Source organism: Neodiprion pinetum, chromosome 5 (assembly GCF_021155775.2).
Source record: "Neodiprion pinetum isolate iyNeoPine1 chromosome 5, iyNeoPine1.2, whole genome shotgun sequence".
NCBI lineage: Eukaryota > Metazoa > Arthropoda > Insecta > Hymenoptera > Diprionidae > Neodiprion > Neodiprion pinetum.
Window position 1 is genome coordinate 20,447,864 of NC_060236.1, and position 23,378 is coordinate 20,471,241.

Consider the following 23,378-nt stretch of genomic DNA (forward strand, 5'->3'; position numbering starts at 1 on the left):
TCCCGATTTTGAAAAGTGCTGGAACAAATCCCATCATGCACTTTTCCGGCGTAATTTTGCGAGAGGAATCGATCAAGCGCAGTCTCAATATGCTGCGAGCAACGGATAAAAAGTTACAGCCGAAAAACGAAGAATTTTCATCGCCATTTCTCTGCTGTTTGTCCTACGCCTTTTTTGCTGCGTTTTCCGAGTTCCTGGGGGTCCAATTAGTCAGGAAATGGTCCTACAAATCATATCTGAGATTCAACAATTTCCGGCTCCAAAAATGAAGAAAAAAGTTAGGCTAACCATCTTTCATTTAGCCAACATCTAAATTTACCATATCAATTATTAGACGGCTTGTCCGTCTTATTTGACTTCCTATCGGAAGCAAGAATCGAAAATGTAAACATTCTTCATCTACATACATCCCTACATATACATATAGTGCTTGAAGAGAAGAATTCATATTTTCACATATATCACGGCAAAATAAAACAAAATTCGAACGGTGATGAGAGAAATTAATGACAACGGAGACAGGGCGGCTAGGTAGTCTAGTGGAGTCAGGCTCTGGCTAAGCATCTCTAGACGCCAGGTTCGATTCCTGGCTCCGTCGTTAAATTTTCGGAATCACCAATTGTTCGAATTTATATCTACATCTAAATTTACCCCTCGCCCTGAAACCATATTGAACTCCTGCCTCCTATATTCTACGAACAATTCCTCTTCGGCATTTTCTCAACGTACTCTCCAGATCATTTAGAATGAATCGATTATATCGCCAATCATTCAACTCCTCAATATCAGTTCCTCTCGTTTCCCATTCACCTTCGTACGGACGTGTAGTCGTCGGATTGCAAACCCAAAATAGGCCGTAATACCATCACGACTGGGTGTGGATGGTGTGGATCATGGACTTATAGCGATAAACTGTGCGGTTTGTGGTTTTTTTTTAATTTCCTTCATAGATGCATCTACTTCAGATTTAAGTCACTACGTTGGTTCCCTTGACCGTTTGATTGGCGATTTAGTAAATAAGCGTGTTCCAAAAATTACCATTAAGCCGTACTCTTACCTTAAGTGGTTATTTTGCATATATCAAACCCCTTGACTCGCCTTAGACGATATTTAATATTCGCTTCTTTCCTCAAAATTATGTCGTTATAAGGTCTGGATTACTTGGCTCTATTGTTTTTAAGAGATCGCACAAATTTTTAAAAAACATATCACGAGGTTAGCCTTTCCAATCATTTGTTAATTTTGTAACTGAATACTTTCAAAGCGAAAATGAATCGCCGATTGCCTTATCCTATTATTCATTTAGTTTACTGAGTTGTAAAGTAACGATTCGCCTTGAAACTCATGTTTCATCATTTGCGAAGCGCCGACTCTCTCCAATTTGTGTTCATTCAGAACAAGTGATATTATCACGTCATTTGATCACACCATTCATCATTTTTACGATTCTTACAATAGATGGCATAAGAATAACCACAGCGATAACAATATCATATTATAATTGTAGAAAAAAATAAATGTTTATTATACATTACATATTATACGAGCTCCATTGGTTAAAAAACTTTTTATTTATTTATTTCTTATAAAGTCAGCATATTAAACTTATATATTTATACCTAACTTGCATTGAATGATGCTCCATATATATACATTTACACAGTTCACACACAGACGGCGGGATGAAGTGCCGTCTGAAAGGCACAAAGTAGGGCATAAACGATGCATTTTTACATTTTACCGTCATTGCTATCATGATTCTATTTTCAGTCCAGCGAAAACCCAGTCATTAATCGAATTCGCGATCATTTGATAAAATTCAATGAACTTTCGAAGCAGGAATCGCCAGACACTTTTTAATTTGCCTACCTATATAAAATAAAATATACAATATTTTCTCAGTTCTCAGAGTTGGACGATCATCACTATTTCGTACGCTGAACACTGTCCGCAGTTTTTTCTCCGGTGCCGGTCTCTCACCAATTTACAAATTCAAGGGATTCGACTGCACGATTCCGCCTGACTCGCAAACGTTTCGTGAAATTTTACCGAACTTACTGAATATGTCCAAATGTTTTCCAGCGCTGGCAACGTTTAGATTGTACGCAACTCTGCCTGATGCCTAAAATGAGAAAACACGATATTTTTGTTAGGAAATCATATTAGAACCAATTAACTCATTGTCAGATTTCAAGTAAGTCTAAATCGATTCGGAGTTCGACTCATTTCGAATCGAATCAGATTTCGAGTGATTCGGAATCGACTCGGTTGTCAAGTAAGACTCTTTTGACTTTTTCTTAATGCATATTTTTGAAAACGGTATCCTAGTTTAATTGTCAAGTATTTTTCGATTTTGAAAATTTTGATAATTACATATTCTTCCCAGTTTTAAATTATCGAATAATGGCGTCACAATGCCGATTAGTGATGTAAGAGTGAAACTTAAAGGTCTGTAACTTTTGTATTTTACACATTTCGATGAAAAGATAAAAAATTACAATAAAAGGTACATATTATCTAGCATCTGTGATAAGCTGGACAAAAAAAAAATTTTTTTGAACCACCTCATAGAGAATTTTGAATCGAATCAGATTTCGTGTTACTTCAAATCGAAATAAATACGATCGTGTAAAAAATGAGCATATAATCAAAAAAGTAAATTACCTCCGCACACCAAGCCTGAGCCATTAGTAATTCGTGTGCGGCGCTGGGCAAATTCTTGTTCAGACTCATTGTAGCCCTGCTTAGAACGACGGCCATCGCATAAGTGTCCATCGCAGCCTGAGCGTACCTATTCAAAATGAACTGCTCGTTGACAATACCACGTTTGTATTTAACTAGAGCAGCCTCAATTGCTTGACCAAAAGACTGGATGCTCTGTGAACAAAAAGCATTTTCTAGTAGAATTTGCATCTTGGATACTGAGAGCTTGAAACTCATCATGTAAGCTCATAAGTAACAAGATTGAAGAAGAAAAAAAGAAAAATCGAATAGTCCAATATACAAAGACGAGTTTTTTCACTGGTAATCAGCACAGAAGAACTTGACGTTATAGAATAAAATTTACGGCTATCTGTTCGAGGGAAAATGAAATGTGCTGATCAGATATTATAAAATGGGAATCAGAAGCATGCTAAACTTGTCATTTTCTATCTTTTCTATGGCACATGTACGCGCAGGCACAGACTTAGCTCGCCAAGCTGTGTTGGCGCTCTCTCTCGCTCTCACTGGCTCGCGTTATTCACACTGTAAAATCCTCAACTTTGGAATAAAATTAATTTGTAACGGTACGATGGAGCATAATACATTCACTGAGGGAAGTTTCTGTGATGATATCCTTTATAAAATACTCGTTTTTCATGAAGATTCTAAGACAAGTTTTCAAGAAATTCACCAAAACGTAGATCTGTAAGCTAGTCAGCGGAGACTTGAGATACGGAATAACGTGTTAAGAGTTGAAACTTTGACAGTTAATATTTCAAGACTGGTACAGTTAAGTTTACTCAAATTTTGACACCTCGTTTAAAATATTGTAATGAAAGTATGTTTTTTTTTTTTTTTAGAACGATTGTAAGAAAACGCATTTTGGGAAGAACTACCTTAAGCAGGGATCTCAAGAGAATCCGGAATACTCTATGAGCGAACAAATTGTAAATCCGTTTTTAACCATGGTTGGTACTGTTTAAAAATGAAGTAATTAAAAAATAGAAACACTTTTTCAAACAGCAGCTAATGGAATACTGTTCTTAACTTCCTGTGACATATTTTTTTACTGTTCATGAACACATAAATACAGCCCTGTTAGATATCTTGAAACAATATTGAAACGAAAACATGGTTTCTTTTTCTAAGTAAACAAAGTAAATTATACGAAATTAAACCCAACCTTTGCACAAAGAGCAGCACTTTCCAGCAATTCGGGATGCACAAGGTGTGAAAAGTTGGGCGAGGAGTTGAGTCCAACAGCTCTGGTAGCTCTTCTGGTCGCTTCTTCAACAAGAAGGCCCAAATTAGCTGTAGGATTCTGGAAGGCTCGTTGAAGCTCTTGTAAATGGCTTCCTGCATATTGAATTCCAGTGAGAGCGACAAACAGTCTGAGAATGTCGTTCGTCCCCTCAAATATACGGAAGATCCTCAAGTCGCGCATCACACGCTCCAGTCCTGTGCCCTTCATGTATCCCATTCCTCCCATAATTTGTATCGATTCGTCGCATACATTCCATGCTGATTCTGAAGCGAAGCACTGAAGGAACAAAAAATACGGTTTGCATCGTTCGGGCAACGAAGAACTCTGTGACGCTTTATTTTTCCGATGAATCAACAATTAGGAAAGGAAAAAGGAAAGTTTGAAAAACCTTTACAAGTATTACTTACGCAGTTAATACTAAATACGAATCAAAAAACATCTCTACTGTGCGATAAAAATGATTTTGAGCACATTTGAATACTGCAAGCTAATAGTAAGATATTGACAATTTGAGAGATCTTGCCACCAAAACATTAAAAATTATTAAGCTTTGGTGTTTTTGCTAGTTAAGTTTAGTGTTTTTAGACTTATTTTGATTACCATAAAGTTCTTCAGATGTCCCCTGATGAAAAGTTTACAATTAACCGTCTTCAGAGTGGGTAAAATTGTATTTGTGCTAATACGGTACAGTTGTTTGTCAACAGTTACATTTTTACATGACACAAAATTTCTTAATTTTTCTTATACAATTTGTGGAGATCTGATAAGCCTTTCCTTTTCTCAAATTATTGATATCTTAGCTTATTATATTCGAATTTAATCAAATTTATTTCAATTATGTAGTAAAGACAATATTTCATATACAAGACTCACCTTTGAGATTGCAGCTTCCAAATGATAGTCCTGACTGCCGTTGTCCATGTTGCCTGAGATCATGTAAGCCATGGATTCGGTTACGTAATGAACCATCGACATGCGGGCAATCTTCTCTTGGATAGTACCGTAGCTGTCGATGCGCTGACCAAACTGCAGCCTCTGCGTCGCAAAATCCGTCGCTTTTTTGATGCATGAACGCATCGTGCCAGACAACGCAGCTGCCATTCCAAACCGACCGTTGTTCAAAATGTTCATTGCCACCTACAGAAGAAATTATATTTTATAACTTATATTATAATTAAGAGATATCATCGAAAATGAGCAGAAAATTGAGAAAAAAACTGAAATATTGAACAAATTTAGCAAGAAACTGAGACCATGAATTAAAAAAGTAAACCTCAGAGTGATATCCAGCAAACGAAAGTTCATTGGTGTGTAAAGTTGTAAAATTACCTTGAATCCTTCTCCTTCCTGTCCAAGAATATTTTCAGCAGGAATCTTGACATCCTCGTAGTAAACCTCAGCAGTATTGCTGCACTTGATGCCCATTTTTCTTTCCGGTGGTCCGTTAGTGACACCGCCGAATGATCGTTCGACAATGAAGGCGGTGACTTTGTCCTTGGTCTTGCCGGTCGCAGGATCAGTGACAGGTACCTGAGCAAAAACGGTCATGATCTCAGCCAGACCTCCGTTGGATATCCAAATTTTACTGCCGTTGAGGACATAGTGACTTCCATCGGCTGACTTGACTGCTCGTGTCTTTATCGAACCTGCATCAGAGCCGGCAGTCGGCTCAGTCAGGCAGAAAGCGGCGTATTCACGACCCTCCGTTACTCTCGGAAGATACTTGGCTTTCTGTTCCGGGTTTCCGAACAACAGAATTCCCTGAAACAGAGAAAAAGATGTGAGAAGAATGCCCAGCTAGACTAAATAAAGCGTGAAAATATTAGCTTAACTTTAGTATCGGTTTCAAAAATCTACAAAACAAGACACAAATCACCTTAAAGCCGATACTCTGATGTGCTCCAAGTGTTATTCCAACTCCCAAGTCATTCGCCCCAACGATTTCGACACCAGCAGCATACTGAGTGTTTGTGAGACCCGCGCCACCATACTCTACGGGGACTTGAAGCCCGAATGCTCCGAGTTCCCACAATGCTGCCGATGTTTTTTCGTTTATGGATGATTCGTCGTCGTTTCTAACGGGGTCGTTGACTTCCTGGAAAGATTATTGCAAAGAAATGAAGGCGGATGATTGAAACGACTGAGGAAAGGATAAAATCTGGAATGTGCATGGCTCTTTTCACCTACCTCAAAGAATTTTTGCATCGGATCCATGAGCATGACGATCGTTTCTCTCTGTTCCTCTGTTAGCGGTTCTGGATATGGAAAAACCTGATTGGGCTGAAGTTGCCCACGAAATATGTTCATGGTAAATGATTGAGATTCTTTGGCGGGCTTTTGCGCCGGCTTCTTCTCGTCTGCTTTCACTGTTTTTGGCGAAGCCTGAGTCGCCAGACATCTGAAAGTGACATTCTATCAGCTGGAGCATATACCATATCCATCTCTACGTATTAGAATAAAGATGAACTGACTGCGCCTTAGAATTCAAATTAAGGAAATTAAATTATAAAAAGAGAATCTGAATTATATAACAACAGCCCAATAACTAAATAACTTATGAAATGACTTTGCTAAAAAAAAGGAGACTCAAATCTCAGCAATCAATGAAATCGCTCTAAAAGAATGAGCAAACTGTAAGTAAGATGTTGTTTTGATCCCAACCGTGAGTATAAGTAAGAAAATTCATGCAGTATAAACAAGTAGAAACAACTGGAAATAAGGAATCAAAAGAAAATGTGAGTAGGCAATTGAAAATATATAAAAGTGAGGAAAGGTAAGGGAGATTGAAAGAAGTGAGCAAAACAAATGAATCAACGTAAATAAAAATAACTGCTAGCAATGTGAAAAACATAGAAGTAAGAAATGGAAGGTGAAAAAAAAGGTGAATAAAACAACTGAAAAGTGAGTAAGAAAATGCAGATACACCGAGCGAATGTGAGAAAATCAAAGCCTTTGAAGAACTTTAACGATTTTCATAACTAATAATTGAGGAATTGCAATTGCGATGTTAAAAACGCGATTGTTATATTGTGGTTCCAATTTTATTTTGAAATCGAGCATCGAAAAAGCTGGATCAGAGCCAGGTAGTGTGAAGGCCGTCATCGAAGGGCAGATAACAAAAACATAAAAGCCGTATTGGGGATTTGGATATGTTCCACAATACTGTCATTCGTCACATTACTCATAATACTGCTCGTTTTCTCTGGATGCAATTGGAATGGAATTAGGTCGAATGCATAATGATAACGGAATATAACTGAAAGTTGTTGACACATAAAAATATAGTTATTATTGTTGTTATTGAATGTATTACGTACACACAAAACGAAAATAACCGAGCATCTGAGAGAATATAAAACACAGAATGTTTGAAATTCGGCATATTTATTATTATAACCTTATAAAAACCTTGAAAAACTAACCTTGAATTTATTTCGATGAATTTGTTGAGGCACTTCGGAGTTTGAGAAATGTATTTCGAAACACGTATCATGATTTTTGTTCAGTTATTTAATTTTTTGGTGTGAGAATTAGGAGAATTTGAGAAAAAAGACTAAAATATCTGTATAACTGTTTATAAAAAAAAAAACACCAAAGTCCACTGTTAAATTATGAAAATTATGCTGTCGTATCGAGAATATATCAATCAATTTTTAGCAACGAGAAATAAAGAGGAACCGAGTCACGACCAGTGAACTTTAAACACTGGGATCAGTGGGTTGTCCTAGACTTGATAGTCTCGAGAGTCAGACACGGATTCAATTCACTTCGTTAATCCGTGCAGTCGTGCGTATACAGATAACGTGTAATGTTGAAATGTGTAAAATTACCCTAGGTTGCTGCCAACCACTGCTGCACGCGTCCAACACACATACACACAAAAATTCAGTCAACGCAACGTCATCACTTTGCCTTTGCCTGATTATCATTTCCGCCAATCTCCGCGGCCAACCAAAGCGGATCATGAGTAAAGACCAGCCAATCAGGGCGCACGAGGAAAGTAGCTGACCAATAAGAGTACAGCAAGGCTAGAATACGATGCGCAATGAACGTCGGGATATTTCAAAATCCGACTATCCATCTGACAAATTTCGTAACTGAGGAAATATTGAAGACAGATCCCGCGAATAACGTAGATCGGTAACCGTGCAGTTTCTTCGATTAGTTATAAATGAATAAAATTAGAGATTGTTTCACTGAAGCAATGAAATCTTGATTCACAATCAAGGTATGATGAAATTTTCTGTCTAGCACGTGAACTTTCATCGTAACGTGTGGGATCGGACTTGGGACTTTGACCCGTCGAACGTATTTTTTGAAGTAACATAATATTACGATATATAGATACGAATATAATGAAAATTCCATTCACTAAAGCATAATGATAATAATTAACTGTCATTATCCACTGATACTATTACTATTATGAATTAGGACCGCAGAGAAATAATCTATCGCGATAAGTCTATGTACTTGATTTGATAGTTCGTATGTTTCAATTAACTAGCATTGGTGTATGCAGCTATAAAATTTCACTGTTTATTTTAGACTCATACTATAATCCTAATTGTTTAAAGATCTTATTAAAATTGAATGATATGAATCATAAATAAACACCCACCTTGGATTGTTATTTTACATCTTTTGTTCCTTTTTCTGACACACTATTACAGATAATTGGAATACTAGTCAAAACTATAAGAGATACCAAAATTTTTCACAAAAAGACCACGTACAAAAATTGATTTTTTCCGTTGTAATAACTGTATTTATATTACATACTGTTATTATATTATATGCATACAATATTATTTATGGGAATTGTAAACGAAAATATTATTACAATCAGTCATACCAATCATATTTATCATCATTAATGTAGTATCTAATAGCAATAATAATGATAATAATCATCATAATCGTCATCAATTTTAGAATAATAAAATAACATTAATGATGTATGTAAAATGTGTATGCATGTATTTATAGTATAATATTACCTGTACATCTATTTTCTATACTTTTATTTTCGTAATTATAGTTTCCTTTAGTTTCCCATCGTTTTTCAATTCATAATACATTTTTGTTCTTCTTTTGAACACTGTACAGTTTTACAATACTTTAGATATTATATATATATATATATATACTTAACGTATATAATATAATAGCTAAAGTCAATCCAATTGGTAAGATATACAATTATCACTTTTATCACATGCGCGTGAAAAGTGGGGCTTTGCGTATCAGTTTAGCGGGACGAAAGTAACCTATTTCATCTCAGTGTTGTAAAGGTAATTTGACGCATGTGCAGTCCAGAATTGCTTCGCTCTCATCCATTGGAAGATCACTTTCATCCCTGGAGAGAAAAAAAGCCCCAACACTTTTCATTCACCTGTTATAAAAACTATCCTATGTGACTCGGACCAAAAGTTGGCAATCGCCAGCTTTCGTCTCTTGTCACACAATATACTATATTAATGATAATATAAGGAATAATTGTTACATAATTTCAAACTTACTTAAGTCATCAAGATCACAAGAAAAATGGGGATGATCATCACGACAGTAGAAGGGATATTTGCTGGTTTTTCGTTCCATTAAACTTTTTATTATTCCAGATTCTGCGACGCTGCGGCGGTAACATTAACGAAATTTAATTTTATCTATCAATTTATCTACCTATTCATTAATTACTTATTCGTATGCATATTTTATAATTAGCAATCCTCTAGATCAACTGTATACCAAATAAGAAAAAAAGAGAAAAGACAGAGGGGGGATGGAGATAAAAGAGTAAGAATGAGGAAAAAAAACACTGTCGGCTAAAATTGATTAACAATCATGAAGCGTGTCATTTTGAAAATAAGATTTAAAAAAACAGTGTACACAGACACATCTGACAATATTGCATAATATATTTACAATTAATTATGCCTGTACTATCAATAGAGGTGTATACAGTTTATAGAATTATATATTACACCTATAGGAATAATCGGTACAATAAATTTTCAGCTAACTGCTGACGCAGAATCTTAATAATAAGTTGTAATGAAATGGTGTTGATTTATCAAACGATTAACCAGTAAAAAATTAAAAAATAAAAAAACGAAACACTCAATTTATTGAAATTTTTGCGCAACGACAAATTCGAAAACATTACCACCAGCATACCAACGAAAAAATAATAATAATAATAATAATATAAAAAAAAAAAACAATAATGATCTCCGATAGTTTTGTAAAAGGCACTGTACACACACGCGCGCGCACACAATCACACAAAAGTCGCACATTCGGGTGAACAGACAATATTATCATTATCATCATCATCATCATTTCATATATATAATTACAATATGTAGTAACTTCTATCTAATATATACATGTACAATATTCTATACATACATGTATACAATAATAAATTATGTACATACATAGTTATTCATTATAATAGGCAGAGCAGCGTGTGGTGGTCATTTGTTTCAAATTTGAATTATTAAGAAAAATAAAAATATATATATACACACACCTAAATGTATGTATAATTCATGTTATTAATACTATTATTATTATTATTATTATTATTTTTTATCTTTCTGAATTTTCGTGTCGCTTGTTTTATTTTTAGATACGTTTGTTACATAATATTTTATAGATACGTCCGTATTTCACAAAATATTATATGACATAAACATATATATATATATATATATATATATATGGAATCTACTTTTTGCTGTGTAGTTAAGAACGCGAGCTAATAGCTTAAGATAACGAGTGTCATTTCTAAACCCCTCAAAACTTTCGGATGCGCAGATGCAGTGGTATACACAAAACAAATAAGAAATTATGAGAACAGGGAAAGAAAATTGTACTAAGTAAAAAACGCCACTTTTTCTCCTCTTCTTTGTCAATCATTAACTTCTTCGTTCTGTTATTCTTCTTCTCGATTAGTAACCTCACGCAACGAAAAAAAAAATAAATAAATAAATGAATCGAAAGAAGGAACGAACAATAAAATGAACGGATGAACTGATCAAAATAACAATGATAACTATATAAGACAAATGATAATAATTGTTATCAAAATGGAAAAAAATTTCATATACAATTATATGTGTATATGTGATATAAACTAAACTAAATTGTGTGTGCAGTGATTTTTAACTGTATTGTAATTTATATATATATATATTTATAATTATATGTGAATATTTCTTTTCTTGTGCTTAAAAATGCTCTTGCAATCATTTTGTAATTGGACCGTATGATATAAGCATACATAATACGTCATTTCGACGAGGCCCGATTGAATCAATTATTATGCTATACAGGTCAATGAAAATGTGTATCATATACTGACAATAATAATAATAACGATAAAAATAATAATTATAATATTAATAAAAAAACTTTATTACAATTTACAATTATTTTATTATCATCGCAATTTTCTGAGCATCCAAAGTTGAGAGGAAAGAAAAAATTTTCCCGGTGGGATTCGTGTATTAATATATGTATATATATAAATTGTATCACAATTTGGCAGTGAACGATGTATATATATGTATGTATAATATTATACTATATTATCATATCCTTTATACAATTTTTTTCTTCTTTTTTGCGTTAAAATAGAGGTTTTAGATTTAATTTTAATTTTTCTTCATTATTCCTATTCTTTTCCTCCTCTTATTTTTCGTTCAATTTCGATTGCGATTTGTACAATTTTTACTTTTCACGTATCTTCTCTCTTTCTTTCGCTTTCACTCCGGTTGGATTTCCTGTTTCGTCGATGTACTTCATTCTCTATAATTCGCAATTTTCAATCTTTTCGTGGAAATTTATTTATTTTTTATTCGGTAGTAAGACAAAATTTGAGAACTGGAGAAAAAAATTACAATAACAAGTAAAATAAAAATAAATAATACAAGAAAGAAAGTCTCGAGATATTGATATAATAACGCTGACTAGCTTATTATCAAATCTTATCAGATTTCGAGCTGCAAAGAGAGAGAGAGAGCAGAGAAAGTGAGAGAGAAAGAGAGAGAGTGTGCGAGATAGAAATAAATAAAGATCAAAAACAAAAAAAAAGAAAAATTATATTATTATCATCATTATTATTAATGTTCTTATACACGTCATAATAAACGGATGTTAATTTTTTTTCTACTTCTGAATTATATACATATTACCTATTCGTTAGTTGAAAAAAACAGCCTACAATTATAAACGTAGCGATTGCAATAGTTTGATTTAAATTAACTAAATTCTTCATTATCCTGTGTATGGCACTGTATCAATTAGTTAGCATATGCGATAATTAATGATGTTCACAATAAGATTGTTAATTTATTCTCATCTTTTTATATATGATTCAAAACCCAAACCCGAAGATGGTGATTATTACTGATAGTGATAATAATAACAACAACAACAACAACAACAACAATAATAATAATAATAATAATAATATGATAATAATAATAATGGTAATAGTAATAATATCAACAATACGATCAGACACACCTCTCTTCTGTGATAATTTCATTACACATATACTATTTTAACGTGGTTGCGTCACTCTATCCGACGAATAGTCGTTCGTTCATTTCTGAGTTTAATGTAAATTTTTTTTTTTTTTTTCTAGTCCTAATGTTACTTACTTCGCAATAACTTTGTTGAAGATCACTTTCTCTTCTTTCACACATTTACAGAAGTGGTTTGCGTTTCGTTTCATTATTATTTTTGTACACCTAATCGTCCTTTTTACTGTCGATCGACAGAATTCATTAATCTACAATTCGACGCGCTTACTAAAATAAGACGCATATATAAATATATTGAAAAAAAATTGATAAACAACATAAAAGAATAGACGTGATAAAGATAAAACAAAGAACAGAGGGGGGCGCGGCGGCACTAATACTGCAGCGTGTCCAGGTAATCCAAGTACCTGCGCTGAGTGTAACCTCAAGAGGATTGACTCGTCGAAACAGATGTTGCCGCTGATGGCGAAGGATGGAGGATGAAATTGTCGTAAACCGCCATCAGATCAGACATTCTGTATTCTTCTAGACACACGAAACCTTCCAGTGAAGGCGCCTGTTTACGCGCGCAGTCCATGCAGTGGACTACGTGCCTTTTTTCTTGCTCACGGATGAAGAGTATGTTGAATACTTCGATCTGTAATCAATGGTTTTGCGTGTCATTGAGGGACAAGATGAAAAATAAATGACGAAAAAATTTGCAGAGAAGTGAAACTTACCTCGCACTGTCCGCAATAATGAGACGCCTCGTTTTTCCCTCTGCCGTGAAACCTGACCTCAACGCCTTTGCTCCTTACGAATTCCAGTATCAAGTAGCACTGCCTCATCGTTTTGAGAAGGCATTTTTTTATAAGCTCAAACAGTCGGCGTTCCGAGACTTTGATATTCCTTGCCAAGTTCCATGACAAATGAACCATGGGAACTATGGACTTGAATGACTGAAGCTTGTTCCACTCATATCTCTCGATCGCTAGCTGATATTGGCGCGGTGTGAGAGGACCGACGTTCCAAGCGATGTTGTTGCACCAGCCGACCGCTTGGACCCAATGAACACATCCTGAATGAATAAATGAAAATAGAACATTATGCATATAATAAAGAGAATGGTTTCAAGTAACTGAAACTGATTGACATTTCTGATTTATGTCATGACAGGAATTCCCAGAAATTTAAAAGGAAAATGTGAACTTCCTTATATTCAAAGCATGTTGGGAGGTAATTCTCCACCGGACACAAAATTTATGTTCGTCAGTTAGTAATAGCAACAAACATCGCTCAGTGGGATGAAAATCTTTTTATACGAGATCAAAAAACTGTTTTCAACGGACTGAATCTCTCTTAAAGATTTGAAAAGTCTCTCCAGACTTCGACAAACTCTTCTTAAATCGTTGCAAAAATATTATTGGAATGGTAAGAAATACCTTTGAACACGTAAAAACTGTATTCGAATAATTGATACAATAATAAAAATTCTTTTTCGAGGGTTCAAAAACATGGTAGGCGATTGGAAACACTTATAAATGGTTGAAAACATTAGTAAACAGTTGAAAACTCTCGGCAAACAGTTACAAACTCTTTGAGAATGGTCGAAAATACTATTGACATGGTGAAAATTTGTTTCAAACACATGAAAAGCCTGCTCAACAAAGTTAAAAGAGTATCTAAAATGACAAAGAAACTTTATGAACTGTTGAAAACACTTTTAAACGGGTTCAAAGACTAGTTTCAGCCGTTCTGAATCTATCGAAACCATATTTGAGGTGTTTTAGACAATTCGAAATAGTTGAATGAAACCATAAATTATGCTAAGGTGTCGGTACTAACCGGCATTGACCCAAACGAGGTCGCCAGGTCTCTGCAAGAACCGATAAACAGGGATATTTTCTTCTTGAAGATCTTCCAGAGAAGGCCACCAGCTCCCGTGCAAATAATTGATGTTATTTCTTTCGCAGAGAGTGCATATTACACCCCAATACGCATCCGGTACTGCAAACCACTCACAGTCACCTGGACCAATGTTTATGTTGATCGAACAAAAGTTGTTGTTCTCTTGATGACCCGGCGTTCGACTTCCCGGCACCTGAATTAACAAATTATGAAAACTCCAAGGATTGTCCACTTAAACTTTTCAAAGTATTTAAACAAAGGGATAAAAGCATCAATAATAAAGTAGTAACCGATCATGTTTCACAGAACTTCGATAAACAAAAATAGGAAAAACTTTCAAGGTTTCGTCATCATGCAAAATATATTTTGAATGGGTAGAAAATGGGTAGAAAACACTTGATTGTTATCTTTGAATACAACGTTCACAGCACTGGGACATCTGGTGGTGATAAAATGCAGTATGCGAGCCTTAATTTAATTTTAAAAGATCTATTCATTCGTATTTCTTGTAGTATAATAATTCCATGTGACGAAACTAAGGTTGCACAGCTTGCACTATGCTGTCTGTACTTTTCGGCTCGCATAATTGACCTAAAGCCATCTGTCGATACAGCCCAGTTCTCGACACTACATTACCCAATCACGCCCCCATATCCGATCCACTATCAAGTTTTTAAACATACTATTCAGTTATAGAATATCCGTATTTTTGACTTAATAGCTGATATTCAATTAAACTTATACCTGATTAAACCCACTGAGAGGTTAAAGGCTATCAATATCCGTGTCAACTGTTTAAAGGCTAAAATGTTACATTGGTCAAACTAGTAGGCTTCCAAAAACTAGAATTAATGAACATCAACGCCATATTTTCGCGGATCCAGAAAAATAAACAACCTTGACAGGACATAGACTAAAGTTTTATCATGGTTTTAATTTCACAATGTTGATATCATTTGCCATGAAAAGAAATACAGGAAAATGCTTATTTTGAAAATGTGTAATATTGTGAGTCATAACAACACTGTGAATCTAAGATTTATGGAGTGATCCTTCTCATAGTAGTTTGTCTAATTAATGGTATCGATAGTTAGCCTCTTGCTGGTGCCATGACATTTGACATCATGTTTTACATATTGTGTCTGATTGAGTTGCTTCTCTCTCTTCAGTTTATGTTTCTCTTTCCCGTCGTTAATCAGCCGGCAATTATTGGGTACAACACTTACGCTTTCTCACATTTCTAAGAAACTGTCCAATTTCAGTATTGCAATGACAAGTGAATATTGCTGCCCCTTCCTTTTTTGGTAAGATTTTTAATATTAGGTATATGTTGTTACATTGCAAAAAGTTTGAGGCTCTTCACAAACTAACTGTCATTATAGTTAACCGTTGACTATTGACCTGGACATGAGCGGTTCTTGATTTTTTTTTTCTTTGCTTATATGTATTACAAACTACCAACAAACAGCACAAAACTTAAAATCATCAAAACGGATGTCTTATGCACCATTTTCTGACGTCTATAAGGCTCCAAGGACATCTTTCAGGTATGAACATATCTTTTGTACACAAGGATATCTTTTCGGGACTCAAAAATGGCGCATAAGATATCTTTTAGATGTCTCTTTGTGACGAGTTTAAGTTTTGTGCTGTTTGGGTTGGTTTTTTCTTTTTTTTTTTTTTTCTGTAAATAAAATACAGCTTTGAGGGGGTCTCCCTCATAAAGTCGAAGTGTTGATAAATAGTTAACAGCTTATTTACTAACCTTCGACGCTGAAAAATTTTAAGCAACTATTAAAAGTTACTTCAAAATATCAAGCGCAAAAAGATGAACAGCAGTGCTAAAAAAAGGTAGGAAGATGTGAGTATTAATAATCACCTTCATGTAAAGCTGAACAGTGTTCATTCCAAGAATGACATGCCCGACATGACTGAGCATATTTCCAGCAGAAACGACCCTGGCGAAGGCAGGGAGCTTCATGAGTTCGTGAAGCTGGATCCGCCACTTCCTTTCGTCGGAAAGATCGACGTTGGTGCCGAACCTGAGCATTTTGGATCCTGGTTTTCCCATCAATCCAAAAACGTTTTTTTTCCTTCTGACGACACCGGTACTGTCCTTAGAGTCGGAATCGGATAAATTGGCGGTGTGAACGCCCTGCGATTTCTCCCTCTCCTCCTTCAGGCTGTCCTGAAAACTGGAGGCCTGATATTGCGCATATTTCGCTATTGTCGTGTGGCTTCGGTGGCTTATGCAGCCCCAAACCTTCCGTGACATGACCGGATCCCAGTTCTCATCGCTCGTTTGTTGTAGCTGCGTCCTGACTTCGATCCCGTGGTCAGGATTTGCCTCGACTAGCGTCTTTGTTGAGAAGAGGCCGAGGTCCAGTTTCAGGGCAGCAGCAAGCCCTCGGATCACAGCTATTGGGTGTTTCAGACAGAACTCTTGGAGCTGCGGGCCGAACGCATCCTTTTTGTTCTCCAGGTAAACACTTGGCGTCGGTGGCAACAACTGTTCTCTGGTTAGACGCTGTGTCGGCGGATCCGGAGGCGCCGGTGGTGACGATTTGTCACTGAGTATCGAGCAATTGGGAACGCCTTTCAGACCTAAGAAGATATTTTTGAAGTTAGTTCCAGTAATTAGGAGAAAACGAGGATATACTTGAAATTGGTTATTTATTTTTCATATTATTAAATTTTCAAATTATTCGAAGATCTCTTTAATCTCTCTATCTAATAAAAAAGTTTCAAACAAATGAACAGGTAGAAAAAGATTATAATAACAATAGTAAAAAGGAGACTATAATAACAATAGTATAAAAAAGAGTATAATAACAATAGTATACGCATGAAGTTGGCGGTGGGGTGAGATCCCGAAAACAAAACAAAAAGCATCTAGCAAACCCTTTGACAGCTGTCATCGGCTGTTTATGACAGTCTTTGACAAATATCTTTATAGGTATCTGTTTCTGACGCGCAAAAAATGAACATGCAAACGAAAATTATCAAGATGATTCCCGACGGGAATTGTCTTTTTCGCGCGTTGGCGTATTGTGTATACGGCACTCAAGATCGACATGCAGAGGTGAGACTGAGTATCGTTTCAAATATAGTGGATAATTGGTCTACATTTGCGGGTTTTATTACAGGTAATGAGTCAAACCGTGCTGTGTTTAGGTCACCTGGTGATTACAAATCACATATGAATAAAAATGGAATATACGAGGGCGAAGCAAAATTAGCTACAGCTGCGGACATTTTTAAGATATGTTTAATCGTGTATCGCGAAGAACAAATTCATCTACACCGGATCGGATCACAAAATGAAACACAATTCTCGCTACTCTTCACCGGCGACGGAGACAGTGGACACTTTGATGTCTTGCAGAACCAAAATAAAATTCAGATAGTGAGTAATAAGTATGAAAAGTAACAATCAAATAATAGTAAATCTAAATATATCACCAAACAGGCAAAAGGACAGCCCGGATTTACGATGACAATGGAGAAAGGAGGAGTTTCAAGCAGCAGATAAGGCGATGAAGATGGTGGATGGTCGGAAGTATCACAAAAGAAAGAGGAAAATAAAATTGTAAGTGCGAAGACCCAAATAAGCTATTGAATAATATCCATCAAATATTCGTATAACCAGGTAAGAGGACGACCAGGATCGATGTTGACTACAAGAGAAAGAGGTGTTTTGCGGAATGAACAGCAACGCAAATATAGAGAAAAAAAATAATACAAAGAAGGTGATTTTGGAGAATAACCGGCAGAGCGGTAGTAAAAATAATTCAACGAAGGGTGTCGAAGAATTAGAAGAATCGATTGTGATTATTGATTTGGAAAATAAATCAAGAGGACGACCAACCAATGTGATGGACATAGAGGAGCGAAAAATTAGACGACGAGGACAGCAGCGAAAATATAGGGAAGCGAACAAAAAATATCATACTGGCTTTTCAACCAACGAACAGAAAGGAGGAGTTTCAACCAGCAGACAAGGCGATGGAGACAGTGGATGGTCGGACGTATCACAAAAGAAAAAGGAAAATAAAATTGTAAGTGTGAATAACCAAATAAGCCAGAGAATAATAATAAACAAATATTCCTATAACCAGGCAAGAGGACGACCAGGATCTATGTTAACCACAAGAGAAAGGGGTGTTTTGCGGAGTGAACAGCAACACAAATATAGAGAAAAAAATAATATAAAGAAGATGATTTTGGAGAATAACGGGCAGAGCGGTAGCAAAAATAATTCAGCAAGTCAAGGAGATAGATCGATATCAGTAGAGAAGGAACACCAATTTTCAACCAACGAATGGAAGCTTAGATTGATGAAAAAAAGAAACGTAAGCACAGAAGGAATTGAAGTGGACAGCAAGTGCAGACCTGTCATCAAATCAACATGAAGGAATTCGCTTGTCTACTTGACAATGCGTAAGGAAATAGTGAGGCGCGCAGCGCCGAGTGCCCGAGGCGCGTAGCGCCGAGATGGGGTTGGCGCGCGAAGCGCGCAGGGACGAAGCCCCTAGTAATACAAATTTTGAAAATTACATTGGAAATATATGGAAGAAACCTCAGATATTGCTCCTTTGTTTAAAATCGATGCAAAACTGTTTAAAGTTTCGGTAATTTGTTCGATTTTCCTTTACCATGGCTCATTTCATGTAAAAGATTGTTTTCTACAAATTGGTCGCCTAAACACGATTTTTTTTTTATCAAGGGGACATTATTGAATACTTAAATACTTGTTATATTCTTGTTCAAGTTTTGCGAACCTTCAATTTTTTGAACCTTCTACACGTTGATTCCCACTCAAGGAAAAGACAAGGAAAAAAAGAAAAAAAAAAAAATACATGGTAAAATGAGAGAAACTTGCAGAATAAGATACTAATACGTGTAGAAGGCATAAAAAAAAAAAAAAACAAGAAATAAAAAAACAAAGCTGAAAATGAACGGAATAACAAAAAGCGGTCAGCAAAATTAAATTAATTTAACAAAACAATAGAAGACGATATAGGTATGAGGTGAAGAAAAGAAGAAAAAGGAAGAAATGGAAACAAGCAATGTCCTTTAAACTCACCTTGACCGATGGAACTATCCAGGATAGATCTCGCGTCCATATCTATGCTAAGTTCGTTCTCAGGTTGGGTTTCACAGAGGCTTTCAAGTTTGAGGACGGGTTCGACCCTGACGTGAGGTTCAATTTTACTGGTGCTCGAAGTGGCCTCGCATTTTATCGTTTCTACTGTTGGCGATGATTTTCTATAGCGCTTTGCTAAATGACCTTCTGGTCTCGAGGATGCCATTGCCGACGCCGGCGGATGAGAATCGTCCAATTTTTCTACCTTTATGTCTTTCACCTTTTCACTCGTCGCTTCGTCTATATTTGACGGTGAAAATGGTCCAGAACTCAGCGTCCCTAATATTGACAACAAAAAACAAAAGAGACACATGAATATAAATAAAATTCAATTACCTGATAACATACCTGGAAAAAATAACAAGTATTATATGAAATTGCTTTTTTTTCTACCGGTTCTTTCTCTTGCCTAACTTTACTTCAGCAACTTTTTCTGTAATTTTCTTTCGCGTTAAATAACATTTGAGTCTCGCTTGAGTGTTGGCCAGGTTTAGATGTGTTTACCTGAACATCTTACTGAGTGCAAAAACAAAGCACGCACCTTGTATTGAACTGTTGTTATGTTGTATATAAACTCGTAATATTACAAGATAGTGAGAGAGTGAAAAACACACTAACAAAAGGCTTGGCCATTATGGCCTTGCTTATAAATAAATCTGTGATTACACAGCCACAGGAAAATGCTGCAGAAAACACTGAATTTTCTAAACCGTCAAATGTAAAAACCTGGAATCTAGGGAATAGAAAAAGAAACAAAAGCAGCCTCGAAGACCATAATTAACTAAAGAAGAGACAAACATGGATCAAGGATTACACCAATAACAAGTTTCAAGCGCTTGAAGAAACTCAAGAGACTGAAAATTTGGCTGGAAACAACAAAGCCGTTGAAACCGAAAATAAAACAAATAAAGTCGAAGTGCAAAAATCACTGCCAATTTTCGTAAATGGTGTCTATAATATATGCTCTCTAAAAACTATTCTTGATAATATAGCAAAAGACAGTTACTCCTTAAAAAGCCTCGCAAATAATGAAGTCTAAATTCAACCGCACCTCAGTGAAAAATATCTACCTATCGTCGAAGAATTAAAGAAGAGAAATACTGACTTTTACACCTATCAAAAAGAAAACAGGACAAAACTTACAAAGCAGGGCTAAGAAATATGCACCCGTTAATAGACACTGATGAAGTAGAAGGTGAAATTGAAAAGGATGATTACAAGGTGTTCAAAATCACAAACATAAGGCAAAGTATAAAAAAAAAGCCATTGCCACTATTCTTTGTTGAATTAGAAACAAAAGATAAGAAATAAGAAAAAAATATATGAGATTAATAAATTACTTCACCTAATCGTGCGTTTCGAACCTCCGAGAACAAAGAGCAAAATAAGACAGTGTATGAAGTGTCGGAAATATGGTCTCACTAGAAACTTCTATTTCAAGAGTCCTGTCTGCGTGAAATGCGCAAAAAAAATCTGACAACAGACTGCCCGACAAAAAAAAAAAAAATAATAAAGCAAGTGAAATGCGCAAATTGTGACGGGAACCACTCGGCAAGATATAGAGAATGCGAGGTACGAATGCGAGGGCAAAAAAAAAAAATGTTTCCAACATTAAGAGCAAGACATCTAAATGAAAATACTGACAATAGAACTGATAATTTCCAAATTCAAGATAATACCGTCGGCCCAAACCTCTCTTATGCTCAGGCAGTAAACGACAATATTTACAAAACTCAAGAATCAAAACAAACACAGGCTCAAGAGCTCTCAACTGCAAAAAACAAAAGTACCTGGAAGAAATGATGAGTTAGCTGATGATTAGAATGGATACCATGTTTAAACCTCCTCACCACACTGATAAACAAAATAAAATGTGTGAAGAAATCAAAATAGCCTTATGGAATGCAAACGGCTTAGCTCAAAGAAGACTGGAAACAAAAACATTTATAATAAAACATGATATCGATATAGTCTTAATATCGAAAACTCACTACGCACAGAAAAACTACTCCAAAATTCCATATTATTCAGTATATTCTGCAAATCATACAAAAGGGAAAGCGCACGGCGGTACAGCTGTAACAATAAAAAAAAAAGATTAAACGCTACGAAAATGAAAATTATTGTGAAGATTTCCTATAAGCTGCTAACGTTACGAAAGAGGATAGGAACGGACCTATTATTATCTCTGCTGTATATTGACCGCCAAAATATGAGATCAGCAAAGACAAATTTACTAAATTTTTCGAAAGGCTATGAAATCGTTTCCTAGCACACGGAGACTATAAAGCGAAACACCCCTGGTGAAAATCCAAGTCATTAAATCCAAACCTCAAAGGCAGACAATTGTACTCATCTATGAAAGCTGGTAATCTCATGGCATTATCTACGGGAGAGCCTACCTATTGGCCTTCAGACACAAGTAAGATGCTTGATTTAATTAACTTTGCAGTTGTGAAAGGTATAAATACAAGTCGCTTCATTGCAGAATCTCGTTTCGATCTAACTTCGGATCGCTCACCGGTAATAATTAAATCGGCTTCTCAAATCAAAAGAGTACAAAATAAGCATTTTCTACACAATAAAAAAACTAATTGGGAAAATTACAGAGCAATCTTAGAGGACACAATGACGTTTAATATACCCATCCGAACTTTGGAAGACATAGAAAATTTGATTGAACAATTTAACATAAAATTACACGAATCCATAAAACTAGCAACACCCCCAATTGAACAGCAAACTACAAAATTAAATGGTTTGAAAAGTATTCTCAGAAAAATAAAACTAAAAAGAAAGTTGAGGAATATCTGGCTGAGGAGTAGATCTGATCTGGATAAAACTAAACTAAACAAAGCGACCAAAAAACTTAAAAAGTACCTGTTAGAAGACAAAAATGAGGGCATCCGTAATTCCTTGGAAAAGGTGACAGTCGCTGAGACTACTGACTACTCACTTTGGAAAGCAACGAAACAATAAATCGTCCACAGCAGTTTGTTCCTCCGATAAAAACGAACTATGGAAATTGGGCAAGAAAGGATGCAGAAAAAGCTGAAACCTTTGCTAAACACCTTCAAAACGTTTTTAACACGCTAGCCCGTCAAATCACAAAAGAAGAAGAACTATACATAATCAAGGATATGCAAATAAATCAAATAGCAGACCAAAAGAGCAAAATCAAAGAAGTAATTAACATAGTCAAAAAGCTCAAAAATAGAAAATCTCCTGGTTACGACAGCATTAGTGTTAAAATGATCAAAGAACTCCCGCCTAAGGCAATACGTTTCATCACCATTCTAATAAATGCAATTGTACGATTATGTTATTTCCCTACCCAATGGAAAGTTGCACAAATAATCCTAATTGCTAAACCTGGCAAAGCTCCAGAGATCGTTACATTGTACAGGCCGATAAGTCTACTACCTATGCCTACTAGGTATGGCACGAGGGTTTATTACTTAGAGTTAGAAAAATGTTGCCCAATAATTTATATTATCTACTACGATTGTATTTAAACAATAGAACTTTCCAGGTAAAAATAAAAAACGAGATAACAAAACTTTATCCAATAAATGCTGATGTTCCTCAAGGAAGCGTACTGGGTCCGACCTTGTATTTAATCTACACTGCCGACATACCTACTATGGAAGGAATAACAAATACGACTTATGCCGATGATACTGCTATACTGGCATCCCACATAAGTGCAGCGATTGCTTCCTTTCGTTTTCAAAAGTATTTACTAAAAGTACAACAATGGTATGAAGTCTGAAGAGTAGCTGTCAATGAAAACAAATCAAAGCAGGTAACCTTTACTTTACGA

At 35.5% G+C, this 23,378-nt stretch overlaps 2 protein-coding genes and 1 long non-coding RNA gene across 9 annotated transcripts in view; 1 reads left to right on the plus strand and 2 right to left on the minus strand.

Moving 5' to 3' along the window:
• Positions 1 to 1,552: 1,552 nt before the first annotated feature.
• On the minus strand, positions 1,553 to 7,833 carry Acadvl (Acyl-CoA dehydrogenase very long chain). Its single transcript, XM_046625581.2, has 8 exons — positions 7,390 to 7,833; positions 6,155 to 6,365; positions 5,844 to 6,062; positions 5,297 to 5,728; positions 4,841 to 5,104; positions 3,887 to 4,243; positions 2,665 to 2,877; positions 1,553 to 2,122 (listed from the first exon to the last, which is right to left on the minus strand). Exons 1-8 carry the CDS (start codon positions 7,458 to 7,460, stop codon positions 1,985 to 1,987), a joined length of 1,905 nt encoding a protein of 634 aa, XP_046481537.1. The 5' UTR covers positions 7,461 to 7,833; the 3' UTR covers positions 1,553 to 1,984.
• On the plus strand, positions 6,612 to 8,688 carry LOC138191065 (uncharacterized). The gene is made up of 3 exons (XR_011177347.1): positions 6,612 to 6,702; positions 7,803 to 8,107; positions 8,219 to 8,688. It is a non-coding gene; the product is annotated as an uncharacterized lncRNA (long non-coding RNA).
• A 3,859-nt stretch (positions 8,689 to 12,547) lies between these two features.
• The window catches only part of Utx (Utx histone demethylase), a 62,250-nt gene continuing 51,419 nt past the window's right edge, over positions 12,548 to 23,378 (minus strand). For all 7 annotated transcript variants that reach the window (XM_046625562.2, XM_046625565.2, XM_069136775.1 and 4 more), the window contains 5 exons: positions 19,496 to 19,834; positions 16,289 to 17,013; positions 14,347 to 14,602; positions 13,242 to 13,579; positions 12,548 to 13,159 (listed from right to left, as the gene is read on the minus strand). In XM_046625562.2, coding sequence (XP_046481518.1) covers positions 12,947 to 13,159; positions 13,242 to 13,579; positions 14,347 to 14,602; positions 16,289 to 17,013; positions 19,496 to 19,834 — 1,871 coding nt within the window. In that variant the 3' untranslated portion in view covers positions 12,548 to 12,946. The remainder of the gene's footprint in view (positions 13,160 to 13,241; positions 13,580 to 14,346; positions 14,603 to 16,288; positions 17,014 to 19,495; positions 19,835 to 23,378) is intronic.